Source organism: Vicia villosa, unplaced genomic scaffold (genome assembly GCF_029867415.1).
Source record: "Vicia villosa cultivar HV-30 ecotype Madison, WI unplaced genomic scaffold, Vvil1.0 ctg.000353F_1_1, whole genome shotgun sequence".
NCBI classification, from domain to species: Eukaryota; Viridiplantae; Streptophyta; class Magnoliopsida; order Fabales; family Fabaceae; genus Vicia; species Vicia villosa.
This window is the reverse complement of record NW_026705160.1, coordinates 891,171-908,604: the sequence shown is the minus strand read 5'-3', so window position 1 is coordinate 908,604 and position 17,434 is coordinate 891,171. Positions and strand designations below refer to the sequence as shown.

At 38.0% G+C, this 17,434-nt stretch overlaps 1 protein-coding gene across 1 annotated transcript; it reads right to left on the bottom strand.

Moving 5' to 3' along the window:
- Nucleotides 1–15,997: 15,997 nt before the first annotated feature.
- LOC131627284 (uncharacterized) lies at nt 15,998–17,166 on the bottom strand. The gene is made up of 2 exons (XM_058898124.1): nt 16,732–17,166; nt 15,998–16,612 (listed from the first exon to the last, which is right to left on the bottom strand). The coding sequence occupies exons 1-2, from the start codon at nt 17,164–17,166 to the stop codon at nt 15,998–16,000; spliced, it is 1,050 nt and encodes a 349-aa protein (XP_058754107.1).
- Nucleotides 17,167–17,434: the final 268 nt, after the last annotated feature.

Sequence of the window (17,434 nt, the reverse complement as noted above, 5' to 3'; positions counted from 1 at the left end):
TAAATGAGAACTACCCTGCCCCCAGGTTATGATCAAAGGTTTTAATTAGTACAAGAAAGAAACTTCTACTTCTTAGGCTCAAAGGGGTTGACGAGGGATTAACATCCTTATATCTCCACTGTTTAGGAATTGAACAAATGCCTGTACATCGTCAACATATTCCGCTCGAAAGCATACTGTATGAGGTTGCGGTATCGTTTTCGTCATCCTCCCTCAAAAGGCTTACAGCTTAGCAAGAGTTGAATAAACATAAAACATATGCAAAGTAAATAACGCGATTTAAAATGAGTGATAACGAAATAATGTACTCAAGACAATCATATGCAATGCACTGATGATAATTATTAAAACAGATAATGTCTATCATAATTCGAATGTTTAAACAAACAGAAAAGAAACATGCAAATGAGAATAGATCTAATGATCCAAAGTTCGTCCGTCTAGACGTCAATCAGTCTTGTCATTACTAGGCATAGGAGCGGTGATCACCACAGGGCTTTCAGGAGGGTTGGATTTGATTTCTCCTTCATTGATCAGATCTTGAATCTTATTACTTAATGTCCAGCAATTGTTTGTGTAATGTCCAAGACTGTTGGAATGGTATGCGCACCTCGCATCGGGTTTATAGTCAGGAGAATTCGTTGGCTCGATTGCCCTGAGCGTCTGGATCATATGAGTGAATTGATTGTTGTGACTCAGTTGTCGTGATTCCATTATCGTGACTCAGTTGTCGTGACTTTGTTGTCGTGATTTCATTATCGTGACTCAGTTGTCATGATTCCATTATCGTGACTCAGTTGTCGTGACTTCGTTGTCGTGATTCCATTATCGTGACTCAGTTGTCGTGATTCCATTATCGTGACTCAGTTGTCGTGACTTTGTTGTCGTGACTCAGTTGTCGTGATTCGGTTGTCGTGATTCGGTTGTCGTGACTCGGTTGTCGTGACTCGGTTGTCGTGACTCGGTTGTCGTGACTCAGTTGTCGTGACTCGGTTGTCGTGACTCGGTTGTCGTGACTCAGTTGTCGTGACTCAGTTGTCGTGACTCGGTTGTCGTGACTCGGTTGTCGTGACTCAGTTGTCGTGACTCGGTTGTCGTGACTCAGTTGTCGTGACTCGGTTGTCGTGGTCTTTTCTGATTTGAGTGTCATGGTTAAGTTTTTAATGGCACAATTCAACGGTTTACCATCCTTTACACCATAACCAGGATTGTTCGAATAGTAAGCGCATCTCGCATTGTAATTGTACCCCAAGAATAGGAGTGCATTTAATCCTTCTTGCCCCTTGGCTGAGTTGAGAATCAAAGTTTGGGATCAGATGTTCTGAGCCTGAAGGTGTTCGCCTGATTGCTCGAAATTCATGATGCTGAAATAAACAGCAAGGAAGGATGAGAAACCCGTCGTAGGGAACCTGTTATGCGATGTTATGAATGCAGATGCAATGTCTTCAAGGATCTTTAGGCTTTTAGTTAGCAACATTAGAAAATGATTTGGTCGCGTCTTTGTCTGAAGAAATCTGAACTTTGTCTTTGAACGTCTTTCTTTGAGAATCAAGCTCACCATATCGAGTGGGTCATCGCCTTTGATTCGAGAACTTATGAATTTGAAGGTACATGGCTAGAGGAAAATAAATCCTCTTGCCCCTTGATAGGTACAGCGTCTCTGAATTGGAAGGTATGTGGCGAGAGGAAAGTAAATCCTCTTGCCCCTTGATAAGAGTTCAGTCCCTGATAAGAGCACTTGAAATTGTGCGCCCTAAATTCCTAAGATCCTTGAAAGGGTTAGTAAACATGTTATGCTTATGATGTCATGAATGTTATGTGAATGCAGATCATTAGGTACAACGTGAGATAGTAAGGGCAAAAAGGTCCTTTAACAAAACCTGCAAGAAAACAAAGGTTAGTAGCAAACGCAAACAAGTCACACAAGTTCCCTTAAGTTTAGAGGCTTGCATGAAGTTCGTAGGTAAGTACCCTCCCCACTGAAGTTAAGTTGGTTCAACCTGTCCTATATAAAGATCGGGTTCTAGGGAGCTCATATCATTGACCTTTCTCGAAGGCGCTTATCTCAGTTCGGCAATCGAATCGCCAACCGAGAAGGTCCTGAAAGTCCAGTCCATATGAGTGTAGCTTCGAGTATCAACCAACTTCAGTCGGAACCAAAGCCAGCTATCTCGCTACTTTCTAATAGGCCAAAGTCAAGTTCAACTAGGGTTCTAGGGGCAAATTAGTGCTTAATGACACCACGCAGCAGCCAAGTGTTTCCTCAAGTCGGATCCCAAGGAACACCAGGACAAACAAATGTGTCACACTAACGATGGCCACCAGATCAACCACATCAGTATACGCTGTGCAGTCTCCTTGGTCTCATGCCATTTACCTAAGGTTCTCAGATCCGGGTTAGGATCTTTCACACAAGCAAATACCCAAAACAACCTTTAAGAATAAAGCAAACAAATCAAACAATTTAAAGTAATCCTAGCTTTAAGGTAACCCCTCTTTTATTCGAAAGCGTCCCCAGCAGAGTCGCCAGTTCTGTAATACGGTGAACTGACTTTTAAAGAAAATGTTGCGGATAGCAAGAGTCGCCACCGACTTTTATTTTATCCAATTAATAGAAAGGCTAAAAGAACAGAAAAAGACCTTTTAAAAGATTTTGAGTTCGGGGGGTAAGTTATGCAAAGGGAAGGTGTAAGGCACCCTTTGCATCCATGGTTATCCATGGGCTCTTAATTGCTCAGCTCACTTTGTTTGTTTGAATTGTTTGAAAAGAGCAGTGTGTAAAAAGTAAAAACTTTGTCCAAGGACTTTAGCTTGTAAATAAGCGTAGCCTTGTTTTGAAAGTATTTGAAATTGAGTTGGAAAAGTATTTTTAATTTGAATTTGAAAAGAGCGAGCAATTAGTAGCAACTACCCTAAGTTTGAAAATTCGTTCTTTTAGCTTTTCGAGGCGAAAGGATCTATCCATGCCATAAAGGGCAGGAAGTCTTTCAATTGGATGTTTAAGGGTCATCGAGTAATCGTTCGCCATAAGACTGTCCCATGCCATAAAGAGGGCAGGTAGTCTAAGGGAAGGATATAATAGTCATTAATCTTTTTAGGCATCATGCGAGGATACCTTAGCAATTGGGACAATCATCATGTTTTTACCGAGGCAGCTTCGAGGGACAACATTGATGATAATGAACTGAGGGCAACGTTTGTTTTGCTTAGGTATCCTCGGAATCGAGGGACTTTGACTATTTAGTACAATTGAAGGCAACATGCAACAGCAATAAAGGCAACCAGAGGAATTACCCTAAAGGTGTGTGGGTGCAACAATCATGTGGTTAACTTCGATTACATTTATCTTGTAGTTAGGTAAGCTATCGTTTAGTTAATTAGTCTTGTCACTCCCTATATTTACTAACCACGCAGTAATATAATAATATAACATCACAATTTAAGTGCCTTCAAGGCCAATCAATACAAGCCAGGAACAGATACATAGTAATATGGGGAAGGGAATAAGAAACCAGCGGATCCCTTAATAGGGTTTGACATAAGTAATAAAAAGTAAGGTTTAGGGTTACCAGTTTGACAAACCTTTGACTTTGATTGATGAAGGTTGATGGGGCAGAGATTTGCCTTGAAGCATGAAGCATTGACCCTGACCATTGGAGAATTGACAACAGAAAAAGAAGGCAATGAGTGTATGGCTAATTCAAGGCAAAATAACCAAAAATAATATTCATTCAAAATAAATAATAAAAATAAGAAAAAGTTTAAAAACTTAGCTTCTTGATTGGCATGGCGCGTAGTCGGAGGACTTTGGGGTATTAACCCTGAAAATTAGGCATGAAAAAGAAAAGTGTTAGTGCATTCACTGATTTAAACCCTAAAAAGTTTGCAAACCCTAAAGGGTTATTTAAGAAAACTTATTGTAACCTAAAGGTTTACAAAGCAAAAAATGCGTTAATGGACACTACCTACCAACAAACCTAAGGCTATCAGGATTGATAAATGCCTCGAGGTTAACAAATATTTAAAATTAATTAATTGAAAATATATATAAAAATAACATTTTTCTTATAAAAATAATATAATTATTATTATTATTATTTTTTTTATGTTTATGAGAAAAATTGTGTCGATTAAATTAATAATTATGTGAAATAATCATAGAAATAAAAATATTAAAATAAAAACCAAAGGAAATGAATAAAGGTTTAAAACAAAAATAAAAATAAAAGTAAATGAAGAAACTTAGCTGGGCAACGATCTGGTGTGGACATCTTCCGAGGGTGTATTGTGGACCTTCAGCGCTTGGGCGTTGGATCTGGTTATGTGAGCATCTGATGGTGGAAAGGTGATGACACGTCGTAAGGGCGTAGGGCTAGAACACATGAGACCTGTTGGAAAAAATCCTGAAAAATAATATACACTGGGTGGGATTCGAACCCAGGTTTCGTGTGTTGCCTCCTCTTTTCTCTTGCCAAGCGTGCTGTAAACCGTTAGTCAATTATATTAAACGTGAAAACAATAATATACGAAATACAAACCACAAACCATAATGGATAGATTTCAATCGTGGGGCCCAGGTATTTGTGCGCAGCCAATTAGGAGAGGGGAGAGAAGCTGCTATGTTTGACTGACCAATCCGGGATCTTGGAATTGCCACGCGAGAGAGAGACTGGGTAATGACATTTGACCGGGACTGAGAGCATACCTCCGGCGCGGCCAATATGTCTTCTCCGGCGAACTCAGTTTCCTACCTACAAAACATAACGCGATACAATACAAGAAAACATCCAGAACCCCATAAAATCGAATTCTGGATCCAAATCCGGGGTTAGTTTGATCAAACGATCACTGCATCTATGAATCCGATGGCCACACATTCTTAAACTTCAACCATGGCATATCACGATGAAAGGCCTGCAGCTCACATGTGGTACGTCCAATTCGTTCCAAACATGTTCCTGAATATAACTGGGCACAAAAAATAGATTAATAATGCCTGGATCAATGAATTCGAGAAGTGGATAATCTTACCTCCGGTGAGACTCAAACGATAGCTTCCGGGCTCGATCAGGACTGAGTAACGATTGGAATAAGCTCCTAACGCCTTCAGGAAGCTAATAGGATGACTGCAATTGGTGTAAATAGGCTGTGGAATTCGTTTTCTCTTGCCCTAGTTTTTGATATTTTCCAACCTTTGAAACCCTAACGTAATTGGCCAACCATCCCCCTCCTCCCTGTCTGAATATTTTAAATATATATATGAGTAGTTTTTAGGTCAAACATTGGGCTTGGACCTTTGCTTTCCTTGATGACTTGAAAGTTTTGAGAAGATCTCACATATTTCTTTCTATTTTTGGCCCATGTTATTCCCACTATTTCCTACTCCTCTTGTCACGAAATTCTTAGCATATTTGGCCCTCTTGGTTGATTAGAATTGATAAGGAAATCAAATCTTTCATTGAAACTAATTTTCCAATATTTTATAATAATTTATTTGCATTTAAATGAATAAAAAAAAAAATTCAAATAAACAAGATAAATTTTATAAAAATAAAGTAATTAGTTTGAGGATGCTTATGAAGCTCATGGACATATTTAACATCCATATTTTAGGCCCATTATTCAAAAGCGTGTAAATCATCAATTAGGTTTTCATCCATTTTCCATATCTCGCCCAACTTGTGAAAGTCATAACTCCTTCATTTTTTATTATATGGACGTGTTCTTGAGCTTTTTAGAAAGCTTATAGTGTCCTCTAAATGATGTCTTTTGTTTCATCTCAATTGAATATTCCATGCTCAAGTTATGAGCTTTGAGAAAAAATGCATTTTTGCGATCTTTTAGAAGGACCTGTAACGTATTAGCTCATATCCCTCAAATGAAACATTTTTGTACTTGGCATGTGAGAGACAAAGTTGTAGAGAATTCAATTTCCCTCAAAATGAGCTTTGGATGAGAAATTTTTGATACTTCATGTAGGAGTTATGGCTGGTCAAAGTTTAGTTGACTTTCTTCTAGAAACCCTAATTTAGAAACTTTAGGTTTTGTTGATTTCTGAACTTTTCTTGATGAATCATGATCAATACTTGATCAAATGATGAATGATACTTCATAATGAGGATGTTGACCAAAAAATCATGAGTTTTAACTACACTTTGACCATAGTTTGACTTTTAGGTCAGTCAGTCGATTATTGATCGTTTGGGTCATTAAGTGAGCAATCTTTTGAATCAGGGCTTGAAACTTGGAATGAGGGTACTGTGAGGCATATGAGAGATCATGGAATCCACTTGAGGTATCATAAGTTGACTTTTCTTGAAGAGACACTAAACCCTAGTTTGGAGACTGTAGTTTAGGAGAGTGCATACTCAGTCGAATCTTAAGCTTCTAAGATTCAAATGAACTTGAGTATGAAAATATGATGGGCAAATTTTGGGGTATGACAGCTGCCCCTGTTCAATTATCTTAAACCTGAAGATGTAGAGTGGTTTGTATGCTAGTCGGTATCTGAAGGTGGAAGATGATTGAACACTAGAATACCAAGAAATTTGCCCCAGTTGAAGCAGGGACTTTTGTCGGAGATGGGCTTGAAGATGCCATCCAGGTGTTTGGAGATGGGCTTGAAGATGCCATCCAGATGTCGAGACTGAAGTGTTTGAGAAGTAATTGTTTGAGTGTTGATCGTGTCATTACTGTTCGTAGTAAATGAATTAGATCTTTGGAGAGATAATCGTGTCTACATCGTTCGTGATGATAGAATTAGATTCTCTTGTCGTTTCAGCACCGTTTGTAGTAACTGAATTAGACTGTAGAAGCAATTGATCGTGTCCACACCGTTCGTGATGATGGAATTAGATCTCTGAGATTTGATCGTGTCAGTACCGTTCGTAGTAACCGAATTAGATCTTCTGTCGTGTCAGCACCGTTCGTAGTAACTGAATTAGACTTGGTTGGTCATTGATCGTGTCTACACCGTTCGTGATGATAGAATTAGATCTCTGAGCGTTGATCGTGTCAGTACCGTTCGTAGTAACTGAATTAGATCTTGAAAATGATCGTGTCATTACCGTTCGTGGTAAATGAATTAGATCTTAGAAAATGACCGTGTCATTACCGTTCGTGGTAAATGAATTAGATCTTAGAAAGTTGGGAATTTCGTTCATTTGTCTGTACCTGTATTCTGAAAAAGGTAAGGTTAATTTTTATGCAATGTTATGATGTATGTATGATGAGTTTCTCAAAATAAATGAGAAACTTGTGTGTTATGTATGAATTCGTTATGAGGCAATGTATGCGATGTATGAATATGTTTATGCCGTATGATATGTGAATATGATTTATGTTGCTTTGATCGAGAAAATAAATCTCTACGCCTTTGTGATTTTGATGTCTAATCTTGTTTTGAATATGCTCAGCTGGGGATTTGTGATTTCTGCTTGGAGATGATCGGTGACTTGATGTGCCTTGATTGGGAATAAAAGATATTAGTAAACTTTGTTGAGGAGGAGCGGAGTGTTGGAGAAACGACTGTGTTGAAGATGTAAACTCTGTTGGGGAGCCATGTCTTTGTCGGGACACGAGTATTTGAAGATGTCTTCTTAATGATTACTCTGTGGGGATATGATATTGTGAAATCAGCTTTGTGGGAAGATGTGGGCGAAAGTTGCCCCCAGTATTATAGTGTCTACCATTCCTGGATTTTAATTAGGACACGTCACTGAATGTTGATCAAGATGTCAAGCTGGACTTGTATAGATTTGCCCCTGCTAGTAGGAGCTTGGAAAGATTCGCCTCGCGAGGACTTTATGAGATGTGCACTCTGGGCGTCATGCCCCTCGTAATCATAGGCCCATGACAATGCCCCATGTTGATTGGAAATAGATTCAGATTTACTTGGATGCATGCCCCTGATTATTTTTGGCATCCTTGAGAGATTCTCGGAATCTTGACTTGATTGCCCCAGATTGATCGGGAAATAGTTTGAAATCCGTTTGGGATGTATGCCTTTGACTTTTTGGCATTCGAGAGATTCTTCGAATCTTGACTTGATTGCCCCTGATTGATTGAGCGAACGTACCATTCCCCTTGTATACGTAGGAGACGTTGCTTCTCGGAGTAATCTTGTCTATCGGGATGACTTCCGGTCATTAGTTATACCCTGTGCAAGTTCTTTCTGATGCTAACATTTGAAATTATGTAGCAGAATATGTTTAATAATGAATTCATGAGATGCAATGCATACGTCTGTCTTGAGTTTTTGAAAAAGCATTAAGACAAGAGATGTAAAAGTGTGATGTTCGTAAAAAAACATGATATTTGTAACAACGTGATGTTTGTAGAAACAGGATATCAACTTAACATTTGTAGACTGTAGTTTAGGAGAGTGCATACTCAGTCGAATCTTAAGCTTCTAAGATTCAAATGAACTTGAGTATGAAAATATGATGGGCAAATTTTGGGGTATGACAACTATCTTTACTCTTAGGTGGCATTTTACCTATTTTATTATTCATCAACACATAAATATTCATCAACACATAAATATTCATTAACACATAAATAGATATTCATTAACACATAAATATATATTTAATAGATATCCACTAACACATAAATAGATATTCATTAAAACATAAATAAATATTCATTAACACATAAATAAATATTCATTAACATATAAATATACATTCAATGTTTAGTTATTCTTCATCTTTGCTATCCACATCATTCTCTTCATCATTCTCTTCATCATTCTCTTCATCATTATCTTCGTCGTTCTCTTCGTCGTTCTCTTCGTCGTTCTCTTCGTCATTCTCTTCATTGTTGTCATCGGATTCAAACTCTTCATCATTCTCTTCATCCACATTATTTTCAACCAACAATATAGATGCATCGACTTGATGTCCCTCAACAATTGTATCAGACAAACTTGTAATGTTTTCAGCTGCAACCACTTCATTAATTTGATCAACATCATCAACTTGATAGGCAACATCTTCTACTTGATCGCCATTTTCAATATGACCTTGCGGTTTTGTTTTTATTACAACACACCATCCTCTTTTACGTGTCACAAATGAAGGATAAGGTACATAATAAACTTGCCTAACAATATTTGACATTATGAAAGGATCATACTCTTTGTATTTCCGGTTCATTTGAATCTCAACAGTACCGTATGACCTGTCTATTTTTGTGCCTCTACTTGGATCATACCATTCACAATAAAACAAGACAACTTTATTTTCTGAATCCATGTAATGGTATACCAACTCGTAGATATGTTTAATAACTCCATAAAAGTAATTATTGAACAAATTTAACCATAAAAGTAATTATTTTCTGAATCCATGTAATGGTATACCAACTCGTAGATATGTTTAATAACTACACACGTTATATTGAACATATTTAACCATAAAGTAATTAACTTTATAATATATATCTATATTATATTCTTAAAAATGAAAACTTTATAATATATATAACTATTATATTCTTTTTAAAATTATATTAATATTTATAATAATCTATTTTATATATTGTAAAATATTATAATATATATAATAATTTTAATAATAGTTTTAATATATCATATATTAACGTTATTGCTTTTTAAATTTTAATTTATACATTTAATGTAGCGACGTGTTACCCACGTCACAACATTTTTCACGTAACCCAATGTCTGACACCTCATTACTTTATGTTTATAAAGTTATTTTAAATTTAAAAACATGTTGCGACGTGGTTGTCACGTCGCTAGAGGCAATAATTACCCACGTGACTTCCACGTCGCTAATATGTGTCGCTGGGGAGCACTTTTTTGTAGTGTAAACTTTGATGCCATGTTAACAATAAGTTTACCAATTTTTTTTATAAGTTTGAAAGTTATCAAATGTAACACTTCTATTTATTTTCCATTCATATGTGTTACAACAATTCTCTATTTAAATTTAAAAAATAAGTTGTCTTTTTATAGACCGTGCATCAAACAATGGTGTCTTTTGAAGCAAACTGTTACATAATGAATATTACTTATATTTGATAAAAGAGAAATGTTATTTATACATTCAATTTATACACCAATACTTACACCCAACACTATTCACCGTATTTATAGGGTGAATAGTGTTATTTTAATTTTTAAAAAAATATGAACAATGTCGTGAACACTAAAATATTATAATAATAGTTTTTAAATATATAAATTTTTTTAATTTTTTTAGATTAAGAGATACTAATATAAAATTGTGACATTAACCAACATTTTACCGCCTAAGATCAAGTTGTTTTCTTGGAGATTTTTCATTGACCGTCTACCGTCAAAAGATATTTTATTGAAAAAAGGAGTTGCAATTGTTTCAAATCCAGATTGTGAGTTTTGTGGCGTTCATGTAGAATCTTCTTTTCATATTTTTTTCCATTGTCAGGGGGGCGAAATAGATTTGGAATCATATTTTCGTTTGGCTTGGCATTCCGGAGGTGATTAACATCGAGGAGTTTCTTGTTTTTGGGGCTTTACAAGACAAGGTGCTTAATTGCCACCATAAAGTTAAGATCAACGTTGTGTGGTTAACTACGATTTGGTGTCTTTGGATTATGCGGAATGCCATTATTTTCGAGGGGAAGGAGTTTTGTTTCGATGTTGTTTGTTCTAATTTTATTTTCCTTTCTTGGAGATGGTTATCTTGCAGATATCCTAAGTTTAGATCCAATTACTACGATTGGTTTAAACTTCCTTTATCCGATTCAATCATTCTCTAGTGTCTTATGTTTGTAAGGGTTGCACCCCTAGGCGTGCTTTATTAATCAATTGCCTATTAAAAAAAACCAACATTTTACACTTTATTAACCAACTTTATTTTACTACTAAAAGTTATTTTTGATATCTGGTTGTTTATTAACCAACTTCATAGTTTCATTAACCAAAATTTTACACTTCATTAATCAACTTTGTTTTACTAATAACAAATATTTTTAATATCGGGGAGTTTATTAACCAACTTCATCACTTTATCAACCAACTTTTTACTTTGCATTAATCAACTTTGTTTTACTACTAAAATATTTTTAACATATTGACGTTTATTAACCAACTTGATAACTTCATTAACCAATTTATATATTTTATTAACCAACTTTGACACTGTTCATATACTTTTCACTGTTCATAAAATATTTTTTATTAAAAAAATACTGTTCACCGTATAAATACGGTGAACAATGTCAGATGTAACTATTAGTATAAAAATTGAATTATTATTTACCCACCTCCCTATGGGGGTCACCCCCAGTTTACCCCTGCTTCGGAAATGAACTTCCGAAGTAATTTTTTAAAAAAAATTTTCTCAGACTTCGGAAGTTCATCTCCGAAAACACCAAATCGGGGGTGTTTTCGGAGATGAACTTCCGAAAACACCTTTTTTCAGATTTTGGGGGGTTTCAGAAATGAACTTCCGAATTATGCAGAAACTTTGTTTTTTTTTATGATTTTGGAAACAGCCTCGTATTTTTAATTAAAGAAAGACGGCAAATAAAATAAGCGATATATACACAGAAAATACTAATATACTAATATGATAAGAATAGTGATATATACAAACCGATCCGATCCAAATCCAAATAATAATAGTGTACGAAAGATACAATCCGAAAACAAAAAAAATAAACCCGACCACTACTGGGTATGCCTAACCCTCTCACCCTGGGCCCTCCTCTGCCGCCTGTATGCCGCCGCACGGCCCGCATCAGTGACGATCATCTCCATCACGGCGACTGCCTTTGGACCGCCCTGATGAACGACACCTCGATCCAACGCGTCCCGCCCAAGCATCTCTATCTGCTGGCAGATCGGCAGGAGATCAATGGCGTGGTCATCCTCGGCCTGCTGGTTCTCCAATATCTCCTCGTGTGCTGGCCTAGGAGCGCCGGGAGCGTCGGGTGTCAGCAGAGGATGTGACACCCGATAGAACCATGTGACGCACCCCTCCACACTGTGCCAGTCCTGGGTGACCCGCATGCGACGGTACTCCTCCGGTACCACATGATGCTCCCAATCCTCAAACATGGCAGTGAGCTGCACTCTGGTCACTGTGTCGGGAGCAGCCTCAAAGGGCGACCTGGGTATCATCTGCACAAATCCGAACCGCCGCATGCACCGCTCAGGGAGATACCGGACCATGATGGTAGTCCCGCATGCCAACCAGCCAGAATATACAGATATACCGTCAAAGGGGACAATCTGAGTGTAGTCGCTGAACGGCTTCCAGGTGACGTCATCGTGCATCGTGCGGTCCAAGTACCCACGGTATGGTCCCACCGCATTGTTCTCCCTCTAGAGAACGTATCTGGCGGCCCTGGGCATGACGTCAATGTACGCAGGATCGATGTGAAAGCCGTGGATGCGGGAGAAGTAGGAGATGATCCAGCTCTGAAACATAAATAAATACGAAACACAAATACGAAACATAAATAAATACGGAACAATTAAAATGAAACGTACTGTGAGTAGTGTGCAGGATCCGGTCAACTGCCTCGTCCTCCTGTTGGAGGCCTCATTCAGCTTCTGGTATAGGTATGCCAGAGTAGATGCCCCCCAGTTCCACTGGTGAACGGTGGTCAGGTCCATGAAGTAGCGGAGGTAGGTCACGTCGATGTACCTTGCACTCTTGTCCACAAAGACTGCAGCGCCTACCACATGCATGTACCAGCACCGGAGAGCGCAGCCACGGTGATACTGTGTAAATAGCTCGTCACCCGCCTCCTTGGCATCGACCGCCGCGTCCAGGTGGTACTCGAAATAGCGGCTCAGTGTGGTGAACCGGATATGAGGCCCAGATGTCGTAACGCACTCAAAGTCAGCAACTTCGGGCTCCATACCCAAATAAAGCGCCATCCACTCAATGGCTACGACCCTCTGGATCCGGGAGTGGGTCAAAAGTGGCCCCCTGATCGGCAGGTGGAGAAGACACTGCACATCATGCAAGGTGATCCTCATCTCCCCAACCGGCAAGTGGAAAGAAGACGTCTCCTTGTGCCACCGCTCAACAAAAGCCCACTGCATGTCGTGGCTGATGGTGGTGTACCCCGTCATGCAGAGCCCACTGAGCCCTGAACCTCTCACAGCGTCGTTAAACCACTCGGCAGTCGGTTTAAACAGACTGAAAATCTTTCGGGCATGGTTCACCATTTTCAACGGCTCTCTCTCCTGTTACAAAAAAACAAATAAAAAAGTATGTTAAATAGACCGGTTAAATAGACGGTTAAATAGACGGTTAGTAAAATATTGAATTAACGTCTAAATTATAAACGGTTAAATAATGTAGTCAGGCAAATTATAAAAAATACCTTTCCCTCCCAGATCCGCCGAGCGACGTGGTCGCGGTAGGATATCAGCACGGAAGTGTCAATGGGCCCTCCCGGGTAGCTGTCCTCCTGCTCATCCTCCTCCCCGGGTGGAGGGTCAACATCCGGTACCCCCTCCGCCTCGTGGGATGGCACTGCCACGTCCTCCTCCTCCTCCTCTCGCTAGCGGGAAAAAGATACCCGAGCCAGCCTACTCCTAGATCCAGATGAGGAGGTACCCTCGCCCATCTCCACGGGAACTCGCACACGTCGTCCCCGGCCCTGCCCCCGTCCCTGTGTCGACGTTAGCTGCGCCGCCGCCCGCTCGCGTCTAGCCGACGCATTCTGGGTCTCTCTACCCTGACTGATCCGTGCTGGTTGGGTGCCTGACATGTTCCTGTAAACAGTTGAAATCGATTAATATGCGAGACAACAGAAAAAATTTAAAAAAATTGCACTTCTGATACAATTCGGAAGTTCATTTCCGAAACTGGGAATGGAGGTGTTTTCGGAAATGAACTTCCGAAACACCCCTGCGCAGAAGTTCTCTGCAACCTCCAATGGCAGACCCCAAAATCCTAAATCAAACCTATGTCTACACATTCTAAACATCCTAAATATCAGTACAAACCTAACCTAATACATTTTTTGCTATTTGTAAACACCCTAATATAAATTTTAATCATAGATCTTAAAATCAAAATGCTTACCGATTGAATAGATTGGATGACTTTTGAATGTAGTAGAGCAAGTAGATGGAGCCTTTGATGTAGCTTGGAAGTGGTTTGCAGAAAAATCTCTTTGGGGTTGAGTTTAAAAGAAGATTAGGGTAAATGAATTGGGGGAGGAGGGCTGTTTTGCTTAATCTGCAAAACGCGCAGTATTACGGAAATGAACTTTCGAAATGCTGCTTTCGGAAATGAACTTCCGAACTAAGACAATTTTTTCAAAAAAAAAAAACGCTTTCGGAGATGCATCTTTGAAAATAACTTTTTCTTGCATTTCGGAAATGCATTTCCAAAATCAGGGGTAGTTTGGATTTTTCACCAGAGGTGGACTAGAAGGTTGGGAGGTAGCAAAGAAATTTCCTAAAAATTTAGTGTAAGAATACCATCACTCTTGATATTGTACTCTTGAATTCCATCTTAGACAAGGAAAAATACAAGCAACATTTTTTTATAGGTGTATTCTCAAAAACTATGTGCATTAAAGACCGTGTTGGTTAATCCACTATTGTGAACGCTCAATAATTTTTGTCTAGAAAGTCAAAGCAATGCCCCCCCACTTCCACGTTCATGTAGCTAGGCAAGTCTATCAAGAGTCTTCCTCTTTGGAAAAGAAACTAACTTTGAACCAATTTAACTTTGAATGTGTTTCGACTTTAGAGGTTTCAGCACGTTTTATTATTTGAAGAAGATCCAGTTGTTAAAGTTAATTATTAAAAGAGAAAGAAAGAATTGATTGGTTGGCACGAAAGAGACAGCAGTGGTAGATAATCAACGTGGAAAACTCTTCATTCAATTTGTACCATTCAACTAAGATTCCCTCCACAACGATATTGACAAAATTAATCACTTAAACCGTAATCTCATTTAATTTAATTTTATTATTTAAATTATCTCTTATTTTAATTAATTGCATAAAAGAAACAGTAAATTTTATTTATAGTACTTTTTACAACTTAGACATTTCGATTTTTATGTATCATATTTTTTTTTGGTATGAATAAAATTGATTTTGAGTGAATTAATTTTAAATATAAATTTAAGTTGAAAGTGAGTTAAAAATAAAATTATTTATATATAAATAAATTTTTGCAAAAGTAAATTCAATAAGAAAATAGTGTAAAAAATAATATTTAAACTTATCATTATGTAGAATTGATTAAATTTAAACATTCTTAAATCAGTAACTTTTCATTGATATTTGTGTAATTGGTTAATTAATGTTTTTAGTTTTTCAAAGTATATAGCTACAGCCTATATATATATGTGCGGATGTTATGTAATTTTTTTTAATAAGCAATTGATATAAGAAATCGCAATAGGGGGTGCAACCCTTACAATACAGAAAAGTCATAACGAGTTGAAACAACCCAAAGGTATTTTATACCAATCATAAAAATTAGAAAAATACAACGGATTACTATTAGCTAACTAACTCCAAGATAAAAACATAACATTGGAGCACACCACGTCAAAACTATAAGAAGTCATATCAAAGATCATGACATTCTCATAATCCATAAACACCTAGTAGTAGCAATCCAAATGGTATTTATCTTCAACCTAACATTAACATTTTTCACCTTCTCTTAAATGATGCCAAAATCCAAAAACTCCTTAAGAGTGAAAGGAAGGTCGTCCCCCAACCACACAAAAATCCGCCTCCAAATTAACTTCGACACGCAACAAGAAAAGAACAAATGATTCGAAGTCTCCGATTGATTCCTACTTAACTCGCAAAGAAGGTTTGTGGGAATGATATCAACACCTTTTCTAACCAACATATCTTTAGAAGGTAATCTATCAATAAACAATCTCCAATTGAAAATCTGAATTCTAGTTGGAACCATCGTCTTCCACAAAGCATTCAACTTTCTCACCGTCAGAGGCAACCACGCCATCTCTTTAAAACCGAAAACCATAGTTCACACGCTTGCGACCGAGAATTCACCGTCTAAGCTTTGACTCCACACGAAATTATCCCTCTCGTCCCGCACCGGTCTGACCGCACATAGCAGGCAGAAGAGCTGCTGCCACTGTGCCTTGACGGAACCGCTGGCTGTAGAGGAAAAAACACAGTTTTCTACACCATTGATACAGCTAGAATGCCAAAATGTTGCATCATTGTCCCGAGAGAAAGCAGCAAAAACTGTACAAAGTTTGTTGGTAGAGAATTCATATAAATCCGGAAACTGAGAACAAAGGTTTTGATCATCCAACCAATGGCTATACCAAAACAGAATGTGATTACCTTCTTTTAAAAAGCATTGAACACCACTCAAGAAACCTTCATCATTAAAATCCACTTTAACATCATTGGATATAACATCCCTCCACCAAATGGAATCTTTTGGATTAAAAATTACCCCTCTAGACTTTTGCACTTTAAGTTTCGATCCGATGTATCTCAAATCCAAGAAATTACTCCAAATAGCCTTATCCTCCTTTAGGATCCTCCATTTCCACTTAAGAAGAAGCTCTTTATTAATCTCCCTCACATCTCTAATGCCTAAACCTCCTTTATCTCCCAATGAATGCTCCTTTTGCTCACGTTAACACCCCATAAAAATTTTCTTAAGATACTTCTAATCTCTTTTAGGACCACACCTGGCGCTTTGTAGAAAGATAGAGTAAATGAGGGAATAGCGTTTAAGATCACGTTAATGAGCGTCACTCTACCACCAATCGATATATTTCTACCTTTCCAAGAGGAAACTCTACCTTTGATGTTATTAATCACCTTAACCCACACCTTCCTCCTTCTAGGATTCGCACCCACCAAGATTTCTAAGAATAAGAACGAAATATCTCCTTTTTTACAAGCGAGAAAAGAAGTTGCGGAGTTCATAAACCAATCACCAATATTAACACCACAAGCGTAACTTTTGGAGAAATTAGTTTTCAACCGCGAAACAAACTCGAAACCTCTCAACAAAGCTTTCAAACACCAAAGATTATCACTAGACGGTTCGGCTAGAATGATAGTGTCATCCGCGAATTGTAAAATATCCACCTTCTCCTCTACTCCGTAGTTAAAAGGTTTGAAGTCCCCCATAGACACCGATTTTCTAACTAGTGTCGTTAATCCTTCCATAGCTAAGACAAAAAGGAAAGGGAACAAAGAATCCCCTTAAGGCAAACCCTTATGCACCCTAAAATCTCTCGCTGCGCTACCATTCACCAACATGATCATATGACTTGTGAAGACGCAAGCTTAATCAAAATCTTTTTTTCACGTTAATTTTGTTGCCTTATAAATGGACTTATTCACAAGAAAGTGTGGGCCCATGCCCCCAATATTTATTTTAAAATCTAACGGTTCAGATTCATTCTCATGTCTTATAAGTTATTTAAAATTTTTA

Bases quoted from the DNA above. Each gene is read 5' to 3' on its own strand.
- LOC131627284 (XM_058898124.1), bottom strand. From the start codon at position 17,166: ATGGAAGGATTAACGACACTAGTTAGAAAATCGGTGTCTATGGGGGAC. The intron at 16,613-16,731 runs GTGATCTTAAAC...CGTGAGCAAAAG, and splicing joins GTAGAGTGACGCTCATTAAC to GAGCATTCATTGGGAGATAA.